Source organism: Saccopteryx leptura, chromosome 2, assembly GCF_036850995.1.
Source record: "Saccopteryx leptura isolate mSacLep1 chromosome 2, mSacLep1_pri_phased_curated, whole genome shotgun sequence".
Classification (NCBI taxonomy): Eukaryota; Metazoa; Chordata; class Mammalia; order Chiroptera; family Emballonuridae; genus Saccopteryx; species Saccopteryx leptura.
The window spans coordinates 125,759,100-125,781,531 of NC_089504.1; the positions used below are offsets into that span (position 1 = coordinate 125,759,100).

At 32.9% G+C, this 22,432-nt stretch overlaps 1 protein-coding gene and 1 non-coding gene across 2 annotated transcripts; both read right to left on the minus strand.

Annotated features, from left to right (window-relative positions):
- Positions 1-1,744: 1,744 nt before the first annotated feature.
- NTS (neurotensin) lies at positions 1,745-11,611 on the minus strand. The gene is made up of 4 exons (XM_066365757.1): positions 11,418-11,611; positions 9,139-9,200; positions 3,993-4,217; positions 1,745-2,083 (listed from the first exon to the last, which is right to left on the minus strand). Exons 1-4 carry the CDS (start codon positions 11,488-11,490, stop codon positions 1,931-1,933), a joined length of 513 nt encoding a protein of 170 aa, XP_066221854.1. The 5' UTR covers positions 11,491-11,611; the 3' UTR covers positions 1,745-1,930.
- Positions 11,612-17,107: 5,496 nt separating this feature from the next.
- Positions 17,108-17,184, minus strand: TRNAC-GCA (transfer RNA cysteine (anticodon GCA)). Its single transcript has one exon. It is a non-coding gene; the product is annotated as a tRNA-Cys (tRNA).
- Between the last annotated feature and the right edge of the window lie 5,248 nt (positions 17,185-22,432).

Here is a 22,432-nt window from a genome sequence, read left to right on the forward strand (position 1 = left end):
TCTGTCTCTCTGCCTTCCCACTTCTCACGTAAGGGAAAAAGAAGAAGAAGAAAAAAAAAAGAACCAGGGAAATGTACTAGGAGTGCTGGGAAGGACTAAAGACCTACTTGAGATTTGTGATCACAAATTTTAAGTGTGACTTCAACAGTGTTGAGTGCTTTTGTCCACATATGTTTAGCTTCTCAGGTGAGGTCAGAATTGGAGGAAGATTTCAGTTTAACAAAATTTTCAATGGCTTACATGATACAGGACAAGAAGTTGAGGGTTACAAAAGATTGATTTTATTTGGACCTTAGAGTCTAGGTCGAGTAAAAAGCAAAATGAGAGCATGAGTAGAAAGTGAAGAGTGAAAAAGAGGTGGGGAAAATGGATTAAATGGGATCATAAATGTTAAATTGTTGAATACCTCTTGTACATGTATGTGGAAGTCTTCAGGGATATTATAAATGCAAAAAGTAATTAATTAGGAGATCAGTAGTTTTTCAAAACACAGAAGATTAATATATGAAATTGTGTTATGCTCTGTAGTTTTTGAAGGAAAAAGGAAAAATGGTGTGAAAGTGGCCAGAACTGTTAAATTCATGTTATTAGTATGTTCCAGGCAACATGATAAGCATTTTACAGATATCAGACTGTTTTATTCTTCCCCATGCCTCATTGTTTCCCATATCTTGTTATTGAATAAACAGGTTATATTCATTTTCCAAGGTTACTAGTGAATAGTGGGGCTGAATCTGGGCATTCTGAGTTTAGAGTACACAATCTAATCACTATGAAATAGCTACCTTCCTAAGATCAGTGCTTTGAGCACTTTTTAATGTTGAAGCTGATAGAATGGTAAAAGGTGGTAGGTTGGTGGTCATGAGAAAGCCTGATTATAACAGGAAAGCTCAGAGATCGGTGGGCTGCTTTTAATATTACTGAGTGAGGTTTTGCCTAGGGGAGGGGCATTCTCACTAAAGGACAGGGAGTTCTGAATGTTTCTGAATTCCAGAACATCTTATACCCTGATATTGTCTTTTATAGATGACTACGGGCTAGGTAGCAGCCCTGTGAGAAGTCTCCCTGGACACTTCTAGGAGTGAGAGTCTGGGATGCCGCTACTAATGGAATATAAGAACTGTGAGGGCTTATGAAACCTCACAAATATTTATGAGTATTCCATTTGCCTCAAAAAAATCTCTCCCAATCAGAAAAAATATTAGTTACACATATTCCTCAATGAAGTTAAAAATGTAGTCATCATTTACTAAATCATGAAAGAAGAACAAGCCAATAATTGGTACCTCTTCTAATGGATGTAAGTCTTCAGAGAAACATGTGGTTCTGATAGCTTATTGTCTCTTTATTGGCTATTAAGTTCATTTAACAGAAAAACTTAATTCAGTTTAAAATTATTAAGATAGGCATAATTATCAATAGCTCATTAATCATTATTTTAAGATGACCTTACTTTATTACCTCCCCATATCTGAGATGTTCAAAAACTAAGTCTTGGAAAAGGACATGTATTTCTCTAACTTAAAAAAAAAATCTTTCATTTAAATAATAAGAGAAGTGCTATTACTTTAATGGGATTGATGATATGTAGGCTAGACTTTGCTATAGGACCCTATAATAAGCTCTTACAATTTGGTTTAAAATGTCAAATATTTTAACTGTTCAAACAATTCATTAAGTTCTTTACAAAATTACTAAACATTCTATATGTGATTTAATATCTACTCCAAGTATACACAACACATCATGCTTAAGATGTAGATTTATTTGAAAACATTTAGTCCACTTCTAATGCAGATAAATCTCATCCAATAAACCAAAATTGTAGAAGAGACAAAATAATTGTTTTTCCTTGCATTTCCACTCAGATATAATTTGATAATTAAAGAATGATAAGTCACATTCACATGGAAATAAAATATGTATCTTCTCAGTAGTAGTAAGAACCCCTTTTGAGTATGTAGGGTCTTCTGGGTTTATTCTCATACAGTTGCCGTTTCAGAATGTAAGGAATTTTTCTCTTTATAACTTCTTCTTTTTCATTTTTGTCATTTCCATTATCAAGAACTTCTTCCTGAATTAACTGCAAGACAGACAGAATATGAGTGAAACTTACATGCATTGTCTTCCATTGCAGAGTATTTTTCTACATCTTTTCCAATATGTTATTCAGACAGTAAGACGTATGTGAATGAGACATATTAGGTTCAAAGCAATAAAGTGTTTTTCCAAGAACAGATGGCTATTAGGTGCCTAAGGAAGAATGAGAACTGATTTTTCTGATTCTCTGTTCAGTGTTCTTCCTAAGTTTATCAACCTAGCCTTTCTAATATCTCATAGAGTATGTCCCATTCTAAAATTAGTTCCAAACACTTTTTCTGATAATACTTTACTTATTCAAAACTTTCAGCTAGCTTAAAATGTTTAAGAATTAACTTTTTCTAGACTTTTGTACATAATTTAAATTAAATTTAAAAATAAATGCAGGCTAAGATTTGTATTCAATTTGTGATTGACTTCTAAACTTTGAAGTGCTACACTATTATTTAACTTTGTTATTACTTAACAAAGACTAAGTTTTTAATTATAATGCATATGCATTGAATTATATCACAGGTAGTACTTATTTCAACCCACAGCTATTCAATTTCAGAGGATGATAAAAAACTACTGTCAGACAAGCTCATTTCTTAATCTTTTGTTTCTCCCTTCATAGTCTATAATTACTTGTACTATGTTTTGAATGATATTATTATTTTATTATACTCAGTAATGTTTAAAATAGCACGTGATTTGTCTGTATAATATTTTATTGAGTTTGTTTTTTCCTGGATATATAGAATATAATTGTCATTTCCTTATATTAAAGTAGTATTTCTCAAGTGTTAATGACTTAATGTGTTAAATACTGAACAGTTTAGCCCTGACTGGGTGGCTATATGGATAGAGTGTCCTCCCAACACTTTGAGGTGTCAGGTTTGATTCTGGGCAGGGCACATACGAGAAGTGACTGATGAGTGTGCAACTGAGTAGAACAAGGTATCGATGCTTCTCTCTCTTTCTTTCCTTTCTCTCTTTATTTCTCTCATATCAGTGGAAAAAAATGGATAGTTCAACAATTAAAACCCCAACTAACTTAATGGTTATTCATCTAGAAAACATCATCTGTGTATGTTAGAATAAACAGCAGAAGTTCTGTTTTACATTTCCTCTTTTCCACAAGGTATTTGTGATAGTCAGTTACAGAGATTTTTATATTAACAGGGGAGGCACCCTCAGATCCCTACTGTTGGTGTAAGCCCATAACATGAAACATTAAGCAAATAACACTTTGAGGTTTATCTCACAGAAATGTTTTCCTTGTTGGAAATCTCTTCCAAACAGACATTCCCAAACCAAAGGTGATGAGTTTCCAGTGTTTAATACCACAGATTCATGCAGTTTTCATTGGAATTCTGTAAAATGGAACTTGGCTGTCTTGACTGTGGTAATCTTAGTTTAGCTGCTAAGGATGCCTAAAATCTACACATTCGATCAAAATAGGAACATATATATGAATACAAGAGTATATATCCCTCTCATTCAGGATTTATTTATCAAATATATTCAAAATCTAATGAAACCTGTTGTATTTTGTGTTTGTTATAAACACATGACTTAGTGCTTCTAAGAAAACAGTTTGAGCTCCCTAAATGTCTTAGGCAATGCTACCACACACACAACCAAAAAGTGCCTGACCATGTCATTCATTTAAGCATTTGGATCAAATCTGTCCTACGATATGTTTCCCTTTTAAGATGAAGGAAAAATATTTTGCTCAACTCCAAATATTTAAAGGACACTTTGAAGATCTAAGGGAATGCTAACTTCAACACATGGCTTATTCTTCTTTAATATTTATGTCTTCCTGCTATGAGGATGATCAGAATTTTTTTTAAATGGTACAAATGGGAGATAACTATAATTCTATTCATATTTAGTTTTTGTTTTACCTCCCAGTGTTGAAAGGCCCGGCTGTGACAGATATTTCGGATCTGGTATATTGTCAACATTGCTTCCAAGCTAAAGCCATCTAAGGCAGTGGGAAATCTCCTTCTTGGAATAAACTCCTCTTCATGAAACTCTCTCGTTTCTTCAGCTTGGCCGTTCAGGGTATTTATAAGACTGCAAACACTCAGCAGGGTCATTTTCCAAGAGGGAACACTTGCCTTACTGGTCTGAAATATATATGTAGAAAAAATAGATATTGCATTTAAAACTTATATAAATAAATTTATATTGTGCTCAGCCATTACATTTTAGGGTCTAATTGTTACCCTAGCCTAAGAAATACACTATCATTGATTTAGAAACTTCATATCACAAAGTTGAATAGTGCCAATGCTTCATAGTCCGTATTTTTAAAAAGTTTTATACACACATTCACACCTATATGAGCAAAGCAAGAAAGAAAAAAGAAATGACAGGCAGTAAAAATATATAAATATATGTATATCACATCACAGATGAAGATAGTAAATATACCATTCTTTCTTAATTACATTTTAGTTTATGGAACAGAGGCTAAGATGTTACTAATAGGTTTGGACAATGAGAATAGTAAGAGACAACTAGTCTATTTCACACATGAAGAGTTGTCATAGGCAGCATCACAGTGCACCAATATATTTGCAAATTACAACATTCTCTAGATCTTGTCTAAAACTGTTATTACCATAATTAACAACCTTCCTATGTGCCAACAATAATTAATGAGAAAAGATAAAAACTTAAGCAACCTTAAATATAAAATAATTAGTATATATTAACAAACATTTCAAAGTGCATAGATGAAAAAAGCACAAATTTTTCCTAAAGGACATAAAAATTTGAATGACTACAAAGCCATGATGGGAAGACTCAATAACAGTAATTTCAGGTGTCGATTCTCTCTGAATTAGTCTCCAACTGTAATCTAATTGCAAATGAAAGTTACAATTTGGAAAATATGGGGAGACTGGAAGTTAGAAGAGGCAATTTGTCAAACTAATTATAAAGTTCATTTGGAAGTATAAATATGTAAGCATAACCAAAAAGATATAGAAAAATGAAAAGGTGATGAGGAGCAACTTACTTTACCAGATTGTAAAATGCATTTTAAAGCTTCAGGAATGAAAGGAGTGAGGTAATAGAGCATGAATAAACACAAAACTCAACAGAAGAGAATATAATGTTTAACAACAGATCCAAGTATATATCAATATAAAGGTGTAGCATATAGCAGAGTTTGCATTTGATATCATTGAGACAATTGGCTATGAGGAAATCTGGATTTTGAGCTAATTATAACTTTTCTTGACATATTATAGTCTAATAATATCCATATAAGTTAAATATGATAAATATAAAATAGTGTGTGAATATATAGAATGTATTTTATATAACTGGGAAGATATTATTAAACAAATATCTAAGCCAGAATCCATAAAGAAAAAGATCATTTAAATACATAAATGTGTAAATTATCTCTTTGGAAAATTAACATCCCGAACTAAAATAAAAAGCAAGGTATAGTGAAAAAAAATGAAAAAAGCAAACTATAGTGAAAAAAATGAAAAAAGCAAATTATAGTATAAAAGCTGCCACAATGTGTTAATATTCTTAACACAGGTGTAGCTCTTCAAAAAGAAAATAGTAAATACCCCAATTAAATAAACTGAAAGAAATGTAAACCTGGGATAAGTAATGTGAGCCAAAAAGTCACAAAATCAGAATCATACATGAAAGAAATATGTGGAATGATGTGCAGCATGGCTACCATTAGATCAGACTTTAAAAAGTACATGTACATTCACTGGGGTACTTATGGGGACATGGGGACAAAGACACTTTCCCACATATTTTTTGGTCTGAGTGTAGATTGGTAGAACTTCTTAAAGGTTGTTTAGGCAATATGGATTAAAATTATAAATGTGTATGCCCTTTGATTTAGATTTCATCCTAACGGCAGGCAAATCTGTGAATACAAAGACATTCACTATGATGTTTTCAATGGTTTGAAAATTCTTTCAGCTACACCCCATGAATATGATTATCCAGCTATTGCTTGAATATTTCTTCTACGGATATGTAGAGGCAATATGCTCCATTGTGTGGCAGCAACACCTTCTATCTTGCCAATTAATAGATACTATAATGTTATGTTTGGACAGCTCTTTAGAGATCATCTAAATAAGCATTTTCTATAGTGTATTTCTTAGAATACTAGTTTTGCACTCACTGTTTTTAAAAAGGAGTTCCATTGTCAAATAAATTGGAAAACTTTAGTTTAAAGGAAAGTAAAGGCTTCCTGAATTTAGGTATCCTCAATGCTTTTTAATTGTAAATACAGTATTTGTTATACCTTTTCAATGGTGCTAATATAGTATCCAATGTTCTCCAAACAAATCTGATCACAAAAATGCTTTATTCATAAAATATCTGTCATGACTAAGGTTCTTGATTATTTGTTTGATGAGGAAATTGTTAATCGTCTTTTCTTTTGCCAATAAAAGTCACTATATCACATACCACTACTATTTAATGTCACATTAACTAACCCTTTCGTACCTAAGGATCACAGCAGAGGAAGTACTCTGAACCAAAGGTTATTTAAGTAAACATGTGTTTGAGAACATTTTGTATAAAGTTTAAACTATTTTATTCAGGAAAAGGACAAGGGTGCCAAACCTGAGTCAGGCTCCTCTGAGCCCTCTACCCAACCTTGAGTTCTGTCCTTTTCTGCTTAGACCAGTTTTAGTGCAAATCTTGTTGAGTCAATATAGCAAAAATGTTTCACCCTTGGTATCTGATCACCCTAGAGATAGATAAATATACATATATAAATTAGATTTCCACCCTCAATATCAGAATTCTGTTGAATCATTTAGGAAAAATCCTCCTAATCTTAATGTTTCCTCTTAGTAATTTTTCACTAACCTCCACCCAACTCCTTGGCTATAGATCCATACTTGTTCTTATTGAATTTGGAGTTGTGTTCTATCTCTGCAAAACCCCCATTGTAGTAGGTCCTCTTGAATAAAGTCTTTCTTACTATCTTTAATACATGTTATACATAATTTCTCTTTTATAATGAACATTATTTCTTATTAAATTATTTTATACAAATGTTTATAATAGACTTTAAGCTTATAGATAAATTTAGAGTATTCTTGTTTTTGAGATGAGGAAAACTAAAGTATTTGTTGTTCTTACTTATAATTATTTGAGTTAACTTTCTAACACTGACTAAGATTCTGGTCAAATTTCTGTTTCCTTAATTAAATGAAACCCAATTTATATAACTAATGCTAGCTGTAATATACTGTCTTTGCATGTGTTCAACAAATGGTGAATTCAAGCATTTCACTAAATTGAAAGTAAAGTTATCTGTGGTATAGCTTGAAGTTTTTACTGTTTCATACAAAAAGTAAAAGTTGAAAAGAATCCTAGTTCATAAATGTTTATTAAATTCTTACTGCATACAAAAAAAATTCTTACTGTATATAAGGCATTGATTTTGATCATAGAAAATTACAACATTCCAAAAGTTTTTGAAAGCCTGAAAAAAAATACTGTACTAGGTTTTCTTTCTCAATAAAAGTATACCAAAGTGCTAGCAAATGTCATTCTATATCTATAGTAATGATTGTAGTACCTAAAATATGCTTACCCAATCAGAGAAGAGAAACCTGATATGATACCTGAGTTGGAGCATTGCCTCAGAAATCAGACAGGAGTTTTCTTCCTTTCTTTTTTTTTCCTGAAGTGAGAAGCGAGGAGGCAGAGAGACAGACTCCCGCATCCACTGGGATCCACTGGGCAAGCCCACTAGGGGTTAATGATTTGCCCATCTGGGGCATTGCTCCATTGCCACTGGAGCCATTCTAGTGCCTGAGGCAGAGGCCCTGGAGCCATTGCCTTGGCTGCGGGAGGGGAAGAGAGAGACAGAGAGAAAGGAGAGGGGGAGGTGTAGAGAAGCAGATGGGTACTTCTCCTGCATGCCCTGGCTGGGAATCGAACCCGGGACTTCTACACACTAGGCTGATGCTTTCCCACTGAGCCAACTGGCCTGGGCCCAGACAGGAGTTTTCTTACCTTAGCTTCTGATGAGTCTTCAGCCTTGGTATTTCAATGTTTTAACAGTGATTACACCAGGTGACTACCTCACCTCAAAATTTGATTTTTTTTGAAAAGCATCTTTGGTTAGAGACCCTATACTCTAGCTCTACCTTTAGATTCACATTGGGTAAGTCAATACTGTGTAATAGCATGGTAATCAGGTATATTCTAATTGAGTTTTATTCCCAGGTACAGGTTGAAATTTAGAAACCTTGTTTTCAAAACCCCAGGAGAGGAATTAAAGGGTCCAGTATACAAAGTTTTACTTGATTCAATAAAACAAATGAGCAGGTACAGCAGATAACACTTCTGTTATAGGAAGAATTTAAATCCAGGCATGGATTTAATGTAAATGTCTAGGAGATCATGAATTCTAACCATAGCATTTAAAAATACAAAAGTGAAGGCAAGTAATGGTAACTACCCACTTGCTTAAGAGCAAATAGTTCATAAGTCACAGCTTCAGTGTTAAATCTCAAGGTTTCTGTTTGCCAATCTATTGCTCTCTACACTCCATCACATGTCTTTTAAGAAGTGTCATGAACTTTCATTTTTAATTTAGACACTCCATTTTACTTTCCCCAATATAATAAAAAAAGTTGAAAATGTCCCTTAATTCTCATTTATGTGTTTAACTTGAGCCAATATACCTTTCATCAAACACAATTTGATAGGAACAAAAAATGATTCCTTTAAATACATGTATATATCCACATAAATAATATGTGACTATTTAATTAAAGCTACAATATACTGATTGATAGTCAATATAATTGTTTCCCTGTCACATCAACACCCTTAACTTCTATGAACTCAAGAAAATTTTCCCAAAAAGAGGAAATGCTTTCCAATAAACTTTTCAGCCTTTATGGGAAGTTATTATTATAGGATAAGAACACCGTATTTATAATGAGAGTTCTTATGTTTTTCAATTCTTTGTTTTAAAAAAAAGAGTTCTTATGTTTTTCAATTCTTTGTTTAAAAAAAACAACAACTTACCTTTGATGTGTGCACACTGGTCAATAAATCTGCTTCTAACGCCTTCATTTCCTCTTCTGAATCTGAGTAAAATTAAAACCACATGTTTACTGTATAATCACCTATCATACAATTCCATTGTAAATTGTAAATTTTAGATTAATCTAAAAAAATTAATCTCAGAGGATGTTGTCTTTCTATGTATTTATGCTACTTAAAATAGTGCTAAGAAGAAAAATAGATGGTTTTATTTTTGACTAAGAGTCAGCCAGAATAATAAAAGCACTTCTAAGCAAATAAGCATGTGACTTTATGCCAAGAGGGCTATTGGTGATTTGGAGTTATTTAATCTCTAAGATCTCAAAATTAAAAACTGATTATCTCATATAATAGAAATGTCATCAAATATGCTGGTTAAACACTAATAGTTTACATATACCAAATATAAGTATATTGAGATTTAAAAAACATTATAATGAAAAGGTATATACAGAGCCTTATTAAGACAAAAAAAAAGATAATTTTAGAGTACAAAAATTTAGAATAGGAAAAATATTCAGATTTACTTGACTTGAGATGCTGTTATAAAGAATACACTTTGGAAAATTTGTTTTTTAAACAAGAATTTAAAATTATGTGTACTTAGTGATTTTATCACAGTCTGTGAAGGAAATTGTTTAAACAAAAGTGATGTACACTAATACATGTACAATAACACTAAGATAGATTTCTGATTTTTAAAAAGAATATCCTTTTCAATTTCTACTAATTAATATTTTACAGAGAAATAAGTAGAAAATACTATTAGGTAATAAAAATAAAGTTAAAGAACATTACAATAAGATAACTTAATTCAAACTCACTGACCTATATGTCATAAAGCAAAGCAAAAGTTAAAATGACTTCATCTTCCTTGAACTATACACTTTTATTAAAAAGAAATGTGACACTAGGGAAACCATTTGTTACACTGTATCTTGCAACTAAGTTATACCAGAGATCATTTTCTTCTACTTTTTAGTGACCCAATCTGTTTTTCAAAAGGAATGACAAATTTCTTTAGCCATTTATAAAAAATGTATACCAAAATCCCCATAAATTTTGGCTTAAGACAGCAAAAATTTTCAAAATTTAATAATCAATAACCCAGTTTTTCTCACATGCTCTAAGTACACCTCTAACCTCATGTAGCTAATAGATAAAAACGTAATTGTAGAAAATCTGGTATTTAACTCATAAAACTATTTGGAAACTTAGAAGCCAAAGATTTTTTTAAAGATCAAAAGAATTAAAAATGTTGATAATTAACCTTTATATTTTCTGCTAGATTTAATTTTATAATTTAAATAAAATCAGTTTACATTAAACATTTTAATGCCATATTTATAAGATAAAAAGTACAAAACAGGTTAAATTATTTTTCCTGCATTTATTCTGTTTTCTTTTTCATTTTGCTGTGATTATTTTATTATTTAAAATATTAATTGAAGTATATTGCAATCATGATGTATTTATTACTCTTCCGAATTTAAATCTTATTCTTAAATGAATTTTTGATAGATATTTAGAAATAGATGGCTTCTTCTTTATTACCACATGCAAAACACTTTGGCAAACAATTTTTATTAATATAAAAAAGCCAATTTCCCAGCTACACTTAGTATCAACTTAAATGACATGCAAAAAATAATTAATTAATAGAATGCTTTTCATTTGTCACATAAAAAGACTATATAAAATTTATTCTCAGAAAGGACTTGGAATATCTTTGTACTTTTCTAAAAATAATTTTTTACAAATAATGCCTCATTCATTTATTCAATAATCATCAATTTTCAAATTAACTTAACACATGCATTGTTAAAAAAAAATAATTTGTGGGAGGGTGAAGTCACTGCCTCCTAAAGAATGACTGAGAATGAGACAAAGCATTTTGAATAGAATAGGTTTTAATCAAGGGTTCACACTTTGACAGGCACTGCATCTTTACTTCTTGTTAGATAGCGACTAGCCTAGTTTGAAGTGTTTTTTTTTTTTTCTCTAGTAATTACATTCCAAAGAAGGGCATGAAGTGTTTCATTAAAATCTCTTTTATTGCCTTGTAGATTTAAAAACAGAAATCTTTCAGTCCTTGTAATCATAAACACAGAAAAAGAAAATATTCAGCTCCTAACACTAAGAAGAAAATTCAGAATAAGGGAGTAAGCCTTCTCCCTGGATACATTAAAGTAAGTAGCAACACACTACAGTAAAGGAAAAAGAAATCACTTCAGGGAGTTGTGAAATGCAGCTGAGCTTACCTGAGCACAGACTCCAGGAGCTGAAAGCCAGGAGTATCATGCATACCAGCTGAAGTTTCATTTCTGCCACCATCTCCTTGAGATTCCTAGGGAGCCAAGTCCACAAACGTCAGAGACACGCTGAAAGGGTGGAGGGACTTTCTCTAGTGCTTCCTGCCTTTAGCTGATTTTGAAAGTGACTGAAGTATGAGAGTTGCTTTGGCCATTCCCTATATATACCTATGCAGGAGGATGATGTCATGAGAGTATACAGAGATTATCTTTTCAGGATGTGCCCTCCCTTCATCTCCATCACTCCCTCCACTTCCTCCACCCCTTTTTCTTTGCCTCCCTCCTCTCCCACTTCTGAACCTCCACTGAAAGTGACATCTTCCCTAATTGCTGTTGCTACTTCAGATTTCTGACACACAAAAGGAGACGTTTAAAAGCAATTCCATAGAGAACATATTAGAAAGAACTTACAGTACAATTCTTTCCCCATTTCCTCTCATTCTTTGACTCCAAGAAGTTGTCATTTTGATTTTGTGAAGCATAAGAGATGTCATTTCTAATATATGCAACATCTCCAGGATAAATGAATGCCTTGACATTAATGATTCTTTAGTTTTGGAAGTTCTTAAGGGATTAAGATTCTTTTCTGCTAACTCATACTTTAGAATGTTTTGTGGTTCCAAGACTAATATAGGTCTTAGATAATAGATGCTAAAAGAAGGAAGAAAGTAATATTAGGGCTAAGTAAAGAAATTTAGCTACAGGGAAAAAATCAATTAAAAATACTAATACCCCAAGGAATGAGGTATTATATCCTAAAAGTTGAAAAGTTTTTATAATAAGTAATGAGAAGAATTACTTAGCTATGTATGCTGACTTTTGATTAATTGTTTAAGAAAAAAATTTCAAGGTTTTAAAATCCAACCATAAATTATGTGTTAACAGTTGGAAAAATGTGTTACCGTATCACTGATTGTTGTTGATGCTTTCTTCTTTTTATGTCATTCTTAATGCTATTATATATATTTTATTCATTGTATAATCCACTTCTCACTGGTTTTCACCATTGTATTACAGTTCTTTCTTTGTTATAGTCATGAAAATGAGACTGCACTTCTGGAAATTAGACAATTCTAAATAACCACCATTCACCAAAATTACATTTCTAAGAGAGTGTCTTCGTGTATTTCATAAGTTACAATGATACTCATTCCCCCTCTAAGTTTTCAGAAGAAATTGCTCAAAATGTCTTTTAGCATGAAGCAATCTGTTTGCATTAAGCATTTCAAGATATATCGAGTCATCTGCTGTCAGGAATCTGAATAGTTAAAGGTAAAGGTGTCAGGCTTGTTCACTTTTTAAATATATCAATTATGTAGTAACAATCAAGAAAATAAGTCAGGATTGATTTATACAGAGAGTTCATTTATATGGTATAAATCTATGAGATTAATTTCTCCATTTTGTCTTAAAATTAAGAAAATAAATTAATTTAAATCATTTAATAATTCTTTTTTAAAACAAAGAGTCATTTATATAATTTGGTGTTTAGAATTTAACAATAGCTAATGCTTTTATAACTTTTAGTTTGCTTTAAAATTTTTCATGCAACACAATATTGAACATGACTCATTTGAGGAAACTTGTATAAAGGCTAATTAATTGGAAAAGAAATGTAAAATATTTATGTATACGTGTGAATTTTCCCTTTTTGCCACTAGGGGGCGAAAAAGAAGTTTAAAAGGCTATTTTTGCAACTGATCACAGAATTACAAGAATTTTGCTTAGCTTCCTCTGTCAGAGCATCTTTGTGATAGAATCCTTTTAAGTACACTTTTAAAGAAATTATATATTCTTTGAATTATAGCTAAATTTGTTTTCTATTTTCTTTTGAATTGCAAATGCAAAGAATAATCTTTAAGATGTGTGCTAAGCCTAATAGTAAAAGGAAGTGTGATTCCAATTTCCCTCGAGTAATTTCTTTAATACATAAAGCTCAGATAATGGTGACAAAATTTATTTCTAATTGGTTAGAAAAAAGAGGGAGACTAACTAAGGAAATAAATTTTGTTTAAAGTGTATCACTTGTATATAAGCTGTCAATGTGAGAATTGTTTTAAATATAGGATGCATCTGAAAATATTGGGAGGAAATATCAAATGCTTAACAATCAAATAAATAGATGCTATGAACTATTATTCTTTTGGGAAAAAAACTACATATAACTTTTTGTAGTGAAATTATACATATATATATATTTGATATATATTATCTGTCTTTTAACTTATAGTTTTAAAAATCTGTTACTCCTTTTCTTTTTAGCCCCAGTGCCTTCAAGCTATATAAAAAACAATTTATTTTAAAAAGGTAAGGTAGGTGTGGATATTTGCCTTTAAAAAGTATTCTAAGAAACACTCAAATGATTTTGTTAATGCAAGATTTTAGGCACCTTTCTATGAAGGCTTAAAATCCTTCTTTTATTTAGCCTTTCAAATATTAATGAAGAGTTTGAACATTACCCTTTGATAATCTTCATGTGTTGGCCTTCCCATCTGAGGTCACCATGGAGAGGTTAAATCTAGGTTTCATTTATTTATTTGTTTAAATAGATTTATCTGGGTACCTGTAGATGGCAGCATCTCTACCATATGTAGAAATCTAAACTTCTACTGTGACTTAATTAAGACATTTTTCAGTTAATAACAACATAATCAAGAGATGTCAAAAGTATTGACATTTGGAAAAAGTGGTCTGTAAACTTCTTTAATTTAGAGATGGGAAAGCTCAACAACTTATTTGATGAAAAGTGATTCTTTGGTTCCAGATGATTTCTTCCTATACCTTTGGAGGCTTCATTACTCCATTAACAGATTATCAGGCTCTCCAACCTCTTTATACCTTAATACCTAGAATTTAACCAGTGGTATTTCTGCCATCTAGAATCTGCCTTCCAGATTCCCTTTGATTTCCTGGTCCCTTGCTTCCTGACCTTCTCTCTCATTTTTAAGAGACTCTTTCACAGCCTAATCTAAGTAAACTTTTCTAAATTTGAATCCTGAAAGTGGTCTCACCTACTTTTACTGTTCCCAGTTTCTACTAAATGCTCATTCATTTGTGATATATTGTAAAGGGAGCAGAAGCTGCTACCCCAAAATATGCCTCTTTGACATATTGATTATCTTGAGCTGGTTGTTTTTAGGAAATAACAAACACAGGAGATGCTCTGAAAACTAAATCAGAGTTACACTTTTATAAGGAATATTTACATCAATAAGCGTATCTACATTTGTAAGTGTGTCTCCCTCTCTACCTGGGAGAGAAGGATGACTAAACCTACGAAAACTGTTGTCAGTGGAGAAAGCAATTCTGCATAATAATTATACTCTTCTTGTTTACTGTGCTTTTCTAGGTAACCTCTCAGAACTGGCTTTGTCTCACCCCTCAACATTTTCTTTTGTCTTAAGCTGGAGATGTTATTTAAGGTGATGGCTTGGGCCATTTTGGGAAGCTACTCAGTTTTCCTGGGTATCTCCCATGTATACAGGAGATATATATGATACATATTATTAAACTCTCCATTTGTTTTCCTCCCATTAATCTATATTTTTATTATAGAGGGATCTCAGCTAAGAACCTAGAAAGGGAGAAGAAAAAATATTTTTGTCCTCTTCAAATGTAAATTTCTAGAAGGGAAGGACTATCACTCAGTGTATATCCTTTTCTTCCAAGGCTTGTAATCCTTAACCATCCAATCTGTACATATTTACTAAATTAAGTTGAAATACTGATTCCTTTTCATTTCTAACATTTTTTCCATGGTTTTCTCTGTAACATTTCCTTCAGCTACATCTCTAATTTCTGTGATTTAAAACTCCTTTTTATCATTAATCTTAATATTTGATGTTAGTAAGTCTTTTCTCTAGTCACTCTTTCCCTCCATGACTAGGAAAGTCAGCTTTTAAAAGTTATTTAAGAATACTTTCCTGGGATTATGTGCATTTATCAGGTGAGTGCTTAGGATAAATTGTGGGTTTACACCATTCTTCTAAATGAGTCTCTGGTTTGGAATCGTAACCCTGATTCATCTGAACAAACAGTGATTTAATCTCTTTGTAAACTCAATTGATTTTTCTGTTCAATTAATGTCCATTTTCTAGACAGAGAGATAGTTATATGCATGCATACACCCACACCCACATGCACTATCTTCCACACTAAATGCATATAACCCCAAACATGCAGACTTAGGTAAATGTAAACCAAATATCCAATGTCCCAATCTATATGTAACCATGCTTTTCCCATAATCGCTATAAATACCCAGCTCATTTCCCTTTGGCTTTCCCTGTCTCTGCTTGTGTATCTTTATAAGCAATTAACTGGAAAAATTGATGACAGATTTCTGTAGCTAAAACATTTTGCAACTTCAACTCCAATTATAACACAAGCTTTTCCTGGGGTTCACATGGTAACAAGTTGCCAGATTTAAGGAAAGTTGTTCCACGTTGTAGTTACTGTTGATCCACTTATAATCCTGCTTCTCCTATCTAAAAAAATTTTGATATCCACAAAAGTACTATCCACTATGTGTAATACTCAAGAAATTATTCTTATAAGCTTCATTTTATTAAAGTATAATTATGCCAATGCCGAGTAAAAAAAATGAGATGAATTTTCATTAAAAGAAAAGTTTCCCCCTTATTTATGTTAAAAATCTAAGAAAATTTATCTAGTGTCTGTAATACCCAAACCAAACAGATGCTCTTGAGCTACCAGGAGTAGATTCACTGAAACACTTTCTTTATCTTAAGAAGATATTAGATGTTTAATTTAGAATACAATAGCATAGAATATTAGCACTTTGGGGTTTTATTATTGTTTTGGACTTAGAGTCTTTCCTTAGTGATCCTGATAAGTCCAATGATCTGGGGTTTTACCTACTCCCTAATCATCTCCCAATCTGCATCTCTGACTACCCTAACTGTATAACCAATCACATCCTCAACTGCTTTACCGGAAGGATCATTAGGCAAACTTCTTGCCTAAAATAAATCATTTAATTCCTCCAAACGCTTTTCTAAAAATACCTTTCTCCTCTAGTATTCCCCATTTCAGTAATTAAAACCATCATTTATTGAGCTGCACAAATCCAAAAACTAGAAGCCATTTACAATTTTTTTCCTCCTTGCTTACCACTTCTAAGCTATGAAAACTCTCTTGAAGTGTAAGTCTGCCCCTAAAAGATATTATCAATTTAAGAATTTTTCGTACTTCATTATCATCATCCAAATATAAGCCATCATCATTCCCTTGAGCTGTAGCAAGAACCATTTGAACAATGGCCCTCCCAACAGTCTTGATCCATTTGAATGCAATCACCACACATTCGCGAGAGGTTTTTTGTTTGTTTGTTTTGATATTTTTTTGAAGTGAGAAGCTGGGAGGCAGAGAGACAGACTCCTGCATTTTCCTGACTGAAATCCACCTGGCATGCCTACTAGTGGGCGATGTTCTGCCCATCTAAGGTGTTGCTCTTTTGCAGCAGTAGCCATTCTAACTCCTGAGGCAGAGGCCATGGAGTATCCTCTGCACCTGAGCCAACTTTGCTCCAATAGAGCCTTGGCTGCAGGAGGAGAAGAGAGAGACAGAAAGAAAGAAGAGGGGGAAGGTTTGATAAGCAGATGGGTGCTTCTCCTGTGTGCCCTGGCTGGGAATCGAACCCCAGGACTTCCACACTGCAGGCCGATGCTCTACCACTGAGCCAGCCGGCCAGGGCCAAGTTTTTTGTTTTTTAAATATAAATCTATACTTGTTGCTCCCTGCTAAAACCCTCTAAAGGTTTCCTACTATGCTTAGCAAAAATTCTTGACTGTGCCCTATATTATTCTGAGTAGGTCTGTCTCACTCTCTGCTGTCATATCCTACCATTCTTCCCCTCTATATGTATTTTTCAAGCACACTGAACTTCAGGGATTTTTTGTCAAACACGCCAACTCTTTTTCTCAGAGATCTTCAATAAAGACTGTAGTTAGATGACTGTTCAGCAAATGTTCATTCCCTGCTTCTTCCAGAGTGGGTAGAATACACTTTCTCAGTTTTTGACCATGACTTTGGCCGTGAGACTGCTTTAGCCGATGGGATGTTAGCAGACTTAAGGAAAACAAAGACTTGATAGGTGATTGCTGTACTGGTCTAGTTTCTTACTCTTTTTCCACCACCACAGACCTTTACCAGGATGGTCTCCAAATGAGGAGAAACATGAATCAAAGCCAAACTAGAACTCTTGCAAAACTGCAGTGTGAAACTGCATATATTTGACTAACATATGAAGAGGATTAAGTGATTTATTTTAAGTAACTGAGTTTTAAAGTAGTGCAGCATTTTTATGCTCAGAGGTAACTGATAAAACCATTAGTTATTTTAAAACCCATCCCACTGTTACACCAATCTCTAGTCTTTATTTTTCCATTCTTTGTCTTTTTAAAGTAAAAGCAGATACCTTTTTTTGTCTTGTTTATTCTATTCTCAAAATAAAAAACCCCACAAAATAACACACTGGCTGGATAAGTCAGTTGGTTAGAGCTTCATCTTAAGGCACAGAGGTTGCCGGTTCAATTCCTGGTTAGGACACATACAGCAGACAGATGTTCTTCTTTCTCTCTCACTCTCTCTCTCCCTCCTTCCCTTTTTCTTTCATTAAAATAATAAAATTTAAAACACAAAATAATGCTTCGCCTTAGTAGTCACTCAGTAAATATTGTTACCTGGATGAATTAATGAACTAATGATATTCCAAACTTCCCTTCCTGATGGTTTTAGGAAGCTATCTCTCACTCACTTCTCATAAGAAAATTTTTATTCTCCAATCTGTGAGCAGTGAAACCCAGAAACCAAATCTCTTTTGGAGAGATTTCTAGCCAAATGGTATGAGACAATACTTTTCTACAATGGAGTCTTGAATATTATTTTGAATTGCAGTTGACAAGTTCTAAGTTACCAATAAAGAAAACTGGAACTATGGTAGTCCTCAAGGCTCATGCTGGTGTTTCCAATTTGGTCAACCCATCTGTGCAGAAAAAATAAGTAAGGGCAAGTTGTTACAAGCAGAGGACTAGAGTGAACAATATAGCATTCTGAGTCTAGAGGTAGACGCCGTAACTAATACCAGAGGTCTCTAAGTAATCTAAAGATTAAACCTCAAATTCATTTATTGAAAACCTACTCTATGACAGGCACCATGCCAGGTTAATTTGATTTCATGTAACATAGCATATTGTGAAGCAGGGTTCACAGAATGATATTATTCCTATTGTGTAGGTTTAAAACATAAAGAGCTGCAGAGAGTTTAAGTAAGGATAAGGGGATTTATTAAGTAGAGGTTGAATAGCACCAAACAATGTTTTCATTTCTAAAGCAACAGCTGATCTTTGTGGTACTAATACCGGATCCAATAACAAGTCCAAGGAATTCTTGTATCAACATGTTGTGGAAAACATGGCAAATAAAGGACAGGCAAATATTTTTCACTTAAAAGTACATTTAGCAAAATTTCAGGTTTGTTTTGATTCTATCCTCAAACTGCCTCTAATTCATCACTTTAACCTTGTTCCCCAGCCCCCACCCCTTTCTAGATTTGGGTGTATTACATGTATTAAAACAAATAAACTGTTTATCTCAGAATATTTCTTCTCATTATAAAGACTGTACAGTATTTCAATGGGCTCTGCATGCATTGGATTGTTTTAACCAGGGTGGGAGATGAAAACCTTACAAAAGAAGAATGAGAAAAAAAATAAGGTTGCAGCCCAAAGGGAGTCACAGTGATCGGCCTGGGAAAGAGAACCTTTGCCATTTTGTGCTCTAGGTCACTGGTCCCCAACCTCCGGGCTGTGGACCGGTACCGGTCCATGGGCCATTTGGTACCGATCCACAGAGAAAGAATAAATGACTTACATTATTTCCGTTTTATTTATATTTAAGTCTGAAAGATGTTTTATTTTTAAAAAATGACCAGATTCCCTCTGTTACATCCATCTAAGACTCACTCTTGACGCTTGTCTCGGTCACGTGATACATTTAGCCATCCCACCCTAAAGGCCAGTCCGTGAAAATATTTTCTGACATTAAACCGGTCCGTGGCCCAAAAAAGGTTGGGGACCACTGTTCTAGGTGGAGTCACTATTCTATATATAATGAAAATAGCAGGCAGGCTTTCCAGGGATGATACTAGGCCACACTTTGATATGATCCTAATTCATCAAGCTAAAGAATATTGCAGATAAAAATGGCTCTATGGAACAACTTGTCTTGTACTTTAATTTTACAGAGAAGGAAACTCTAAGCAGGTTTCAGATTTCCTCTATTTTCGATTTCTTAATCACATTGGTCCTTGTTGCTCCGAGTCCAACCTCATTTCTTATCCCAGAGACAGGTCCTTCTCTAATATCAGTCGAGATATTCTGAGAAATCAGTTTATCTTCAGAAAGTGATTTTATTAGTAGTACAACATTCTCACGAGTTGGAAAACATCTAAAGGGTATTAGTCACTGTAAAATGGACTTTGCCTTTCGAATAAGACTATTTTTTTCTCTTTTTTAGTTATATAATATCTTACTTTTGGCAGTATCATTTTCCATTATCTTTCAATAAAAAAAAATTTAGCTCTTAAATTATAGATGTTCTACTTATATGATCTTCTGTCCATGTCACTGTGTGATACTGTCAACTTTTTTTTTATGTCTCCTCTGTCCCTGAAGTCAAGCAAACATGGTCATAAATCAGAGATCATTATTCAAATGCTTGAAAAAACCAAATCAGGTGACATGTCCTATTTAAGTCCTACTTAAGGGCTTGTCTGCTTGCTCCTGAACTTGACATGATTTTTTCCTCATAGAAACATAGACTCAAGATGGTAGATATTCCAATTTTTGAGCATTTTTAGAACTTATTTTTATGGAAATGTCACAATATTTAGTTCATTTTTTAAAAACAGTAGACAAATTAATATGTCTATGTACTGAATTCAGCCTCAAGATTTACCAGATTGCTAGTCCCTGGTTTAATCGTTTTCCAACTACTTTCTACCTATGTGGCTTTAGATTTTACACTCTAGGCCTCTTTCATCATCTGTAATATAAAGACAATAATTGCTGTCTAAATGATGGCAATATACTTTATAGTTGTTCCTATAAGGTCACAAATATCACAAAGTGCGTATATAAGAGACACTCAATAAATGTTATCTTGTGCATCTGATTGTAAGCTACTCTCACCCTTCCTATTTCTTATTTTCTCATCTTCTTTCTACTTTACATTTTTAAATTATTTAAGTATTTGTTCACAAAGTCTTGTATTAGACTGCATCTGAGAGATTCTATGTGAACATTATCCTTCTGTCTCTCCAAAGTTATTGTACTTTTGCCTCTTTGCTTTCCAATTTTATGGTCTTTTAACGGTAGTGCAACATACAGCTTTTATCCCTCTGTACCTTTATTTTAACTAAAGTATAATTTATATACAATGAAAAGCATAGATCCCTAAGTGTAAAGATTAATGATTTTTGACAAATGTCAAATATGTGTAATTCAAACCCCAATAAAGTCGAAGATTCTTTTCTTCACACCCCAAAATTTTCTCATGCACATTCCCACTGAATTCCTCTGACATCAGATACAAATGTTTAATTTGACCTATTCTTGATCTTCATATTAATGGAATCAAACAGTGTGTACTTTTCTGCAAGTTTTTATTATTGCTCAATAGAATGTCTTAGAGATTGATTTGTATTATTGCACATACTTCATTCCTAAATACTACCCTATTGTAGAAATATACTATAATTTGTTTATACATCTCTTGTGGGATAGACATTGTGTTTTTCTACTTTGGAGCTCTTATAATTAAACCTCTTATGAACATTCAGATATTAGTATTTTCCTTGACATGGACTTTCATGGTTCATGTATAAATACCTGGAATGAAAGTGATAGATTATAGAGTAGGCATGTGTTAAGCTTAAAAAAAGAACTGCCAGTTTCTTATGTGGTTGTATCATTTTAAAATGGCAATGTCCTCGCTAACATGTGGTGTGCCATTCTTTGGAAGTTTATCCATTATGTTGGGTGTAAAGCATTTTCTGATTTTAATTTGCTTTTCCTTGATGACTAATGATGTTGAATTCTTTCATGCTAATAGTGGACATTCTTATATTTTTCTTTGGGAAGTGTTTGTTCAGGTCTTTATTCATTGCTTAATTGAATTCTTCATCTTTTTCTTGTCACATTATGAAATTTCTTTGGCAGATATATGTATTGCAAATATTATCCCCCAGTTTGTAACTTGTATATTTTTATGACTATCATTCAATGAGTAAATTTTTTAAGTTTGATGAAACCTAATTTATCTCTTTATTTATTCTGATTAGTGCTCTTAATATTCTATGAAAGCTTTGCCTGCCTGATTTTTTTTAAGGCTTTATTTATTTTAGAGAAGAGAGAGAGAAAGGGGAAGAAGCAGAAAGCATCAACTCCCATATGTGCCTCGACCAGGCAAATCCGGGTTTCAAACCAGCGACCTCAATGTTCTAGGTCATTTTATCCACTGTGCCACCACAAGTCAGGCTACCTGCCTTAATATCATAAAAATGTTCCTTTATATTTGCTATTAGAAGCTTTATAATTTTAGCTTTTAAATTTAGATCTGTAAAACATCTCAAGTTATATTTTATGAATGCCATAGAGGTCCGTATTCAAATTCACCTTTTGATATTTGGATGCTCAGGCATCATTTGTTTGAGAATGCTTCAAAGCAAGAGGCCAAATTGGGGACCATTGCTATCTTCAAAATATTGAGTATTAAATACTGTATATTCTCCACTTATTTAGGTCTTTTAAAACTTCATTCAGCAATGTAGAAGAAATTCAACATTGCACAAACTTTTCAGCTCAGAGTCTGTTTTATTAAATTTTATTTTTTTCCTTGCTTATTATTAACACATAGACACCAGAGATATATTTGTACATTGT

Coding starts and splice junctions, on each gene's coding strand:
- NTS (XM_066365757.1), bottom strand. CDS start 11,490: ATGGTGGCAGAAATGAAACTTCAGCTGGTATGCATGATACTCCTGGCT. Junction 4,218..9,138: donor CCAGTGTGCACACATCAAAG/GTAAGTTGTTGT, acceptor TATATATTTCAG/ACCAGTAAGGCAAGTGTTCC. Junction 2,084..3,992: donor GGGCCTTTCAACACTGGGAG/GTAAAACAAAAA, acceptor TCTGTCTTGCAG/TTAATTCAGGAAGAAGTTCT.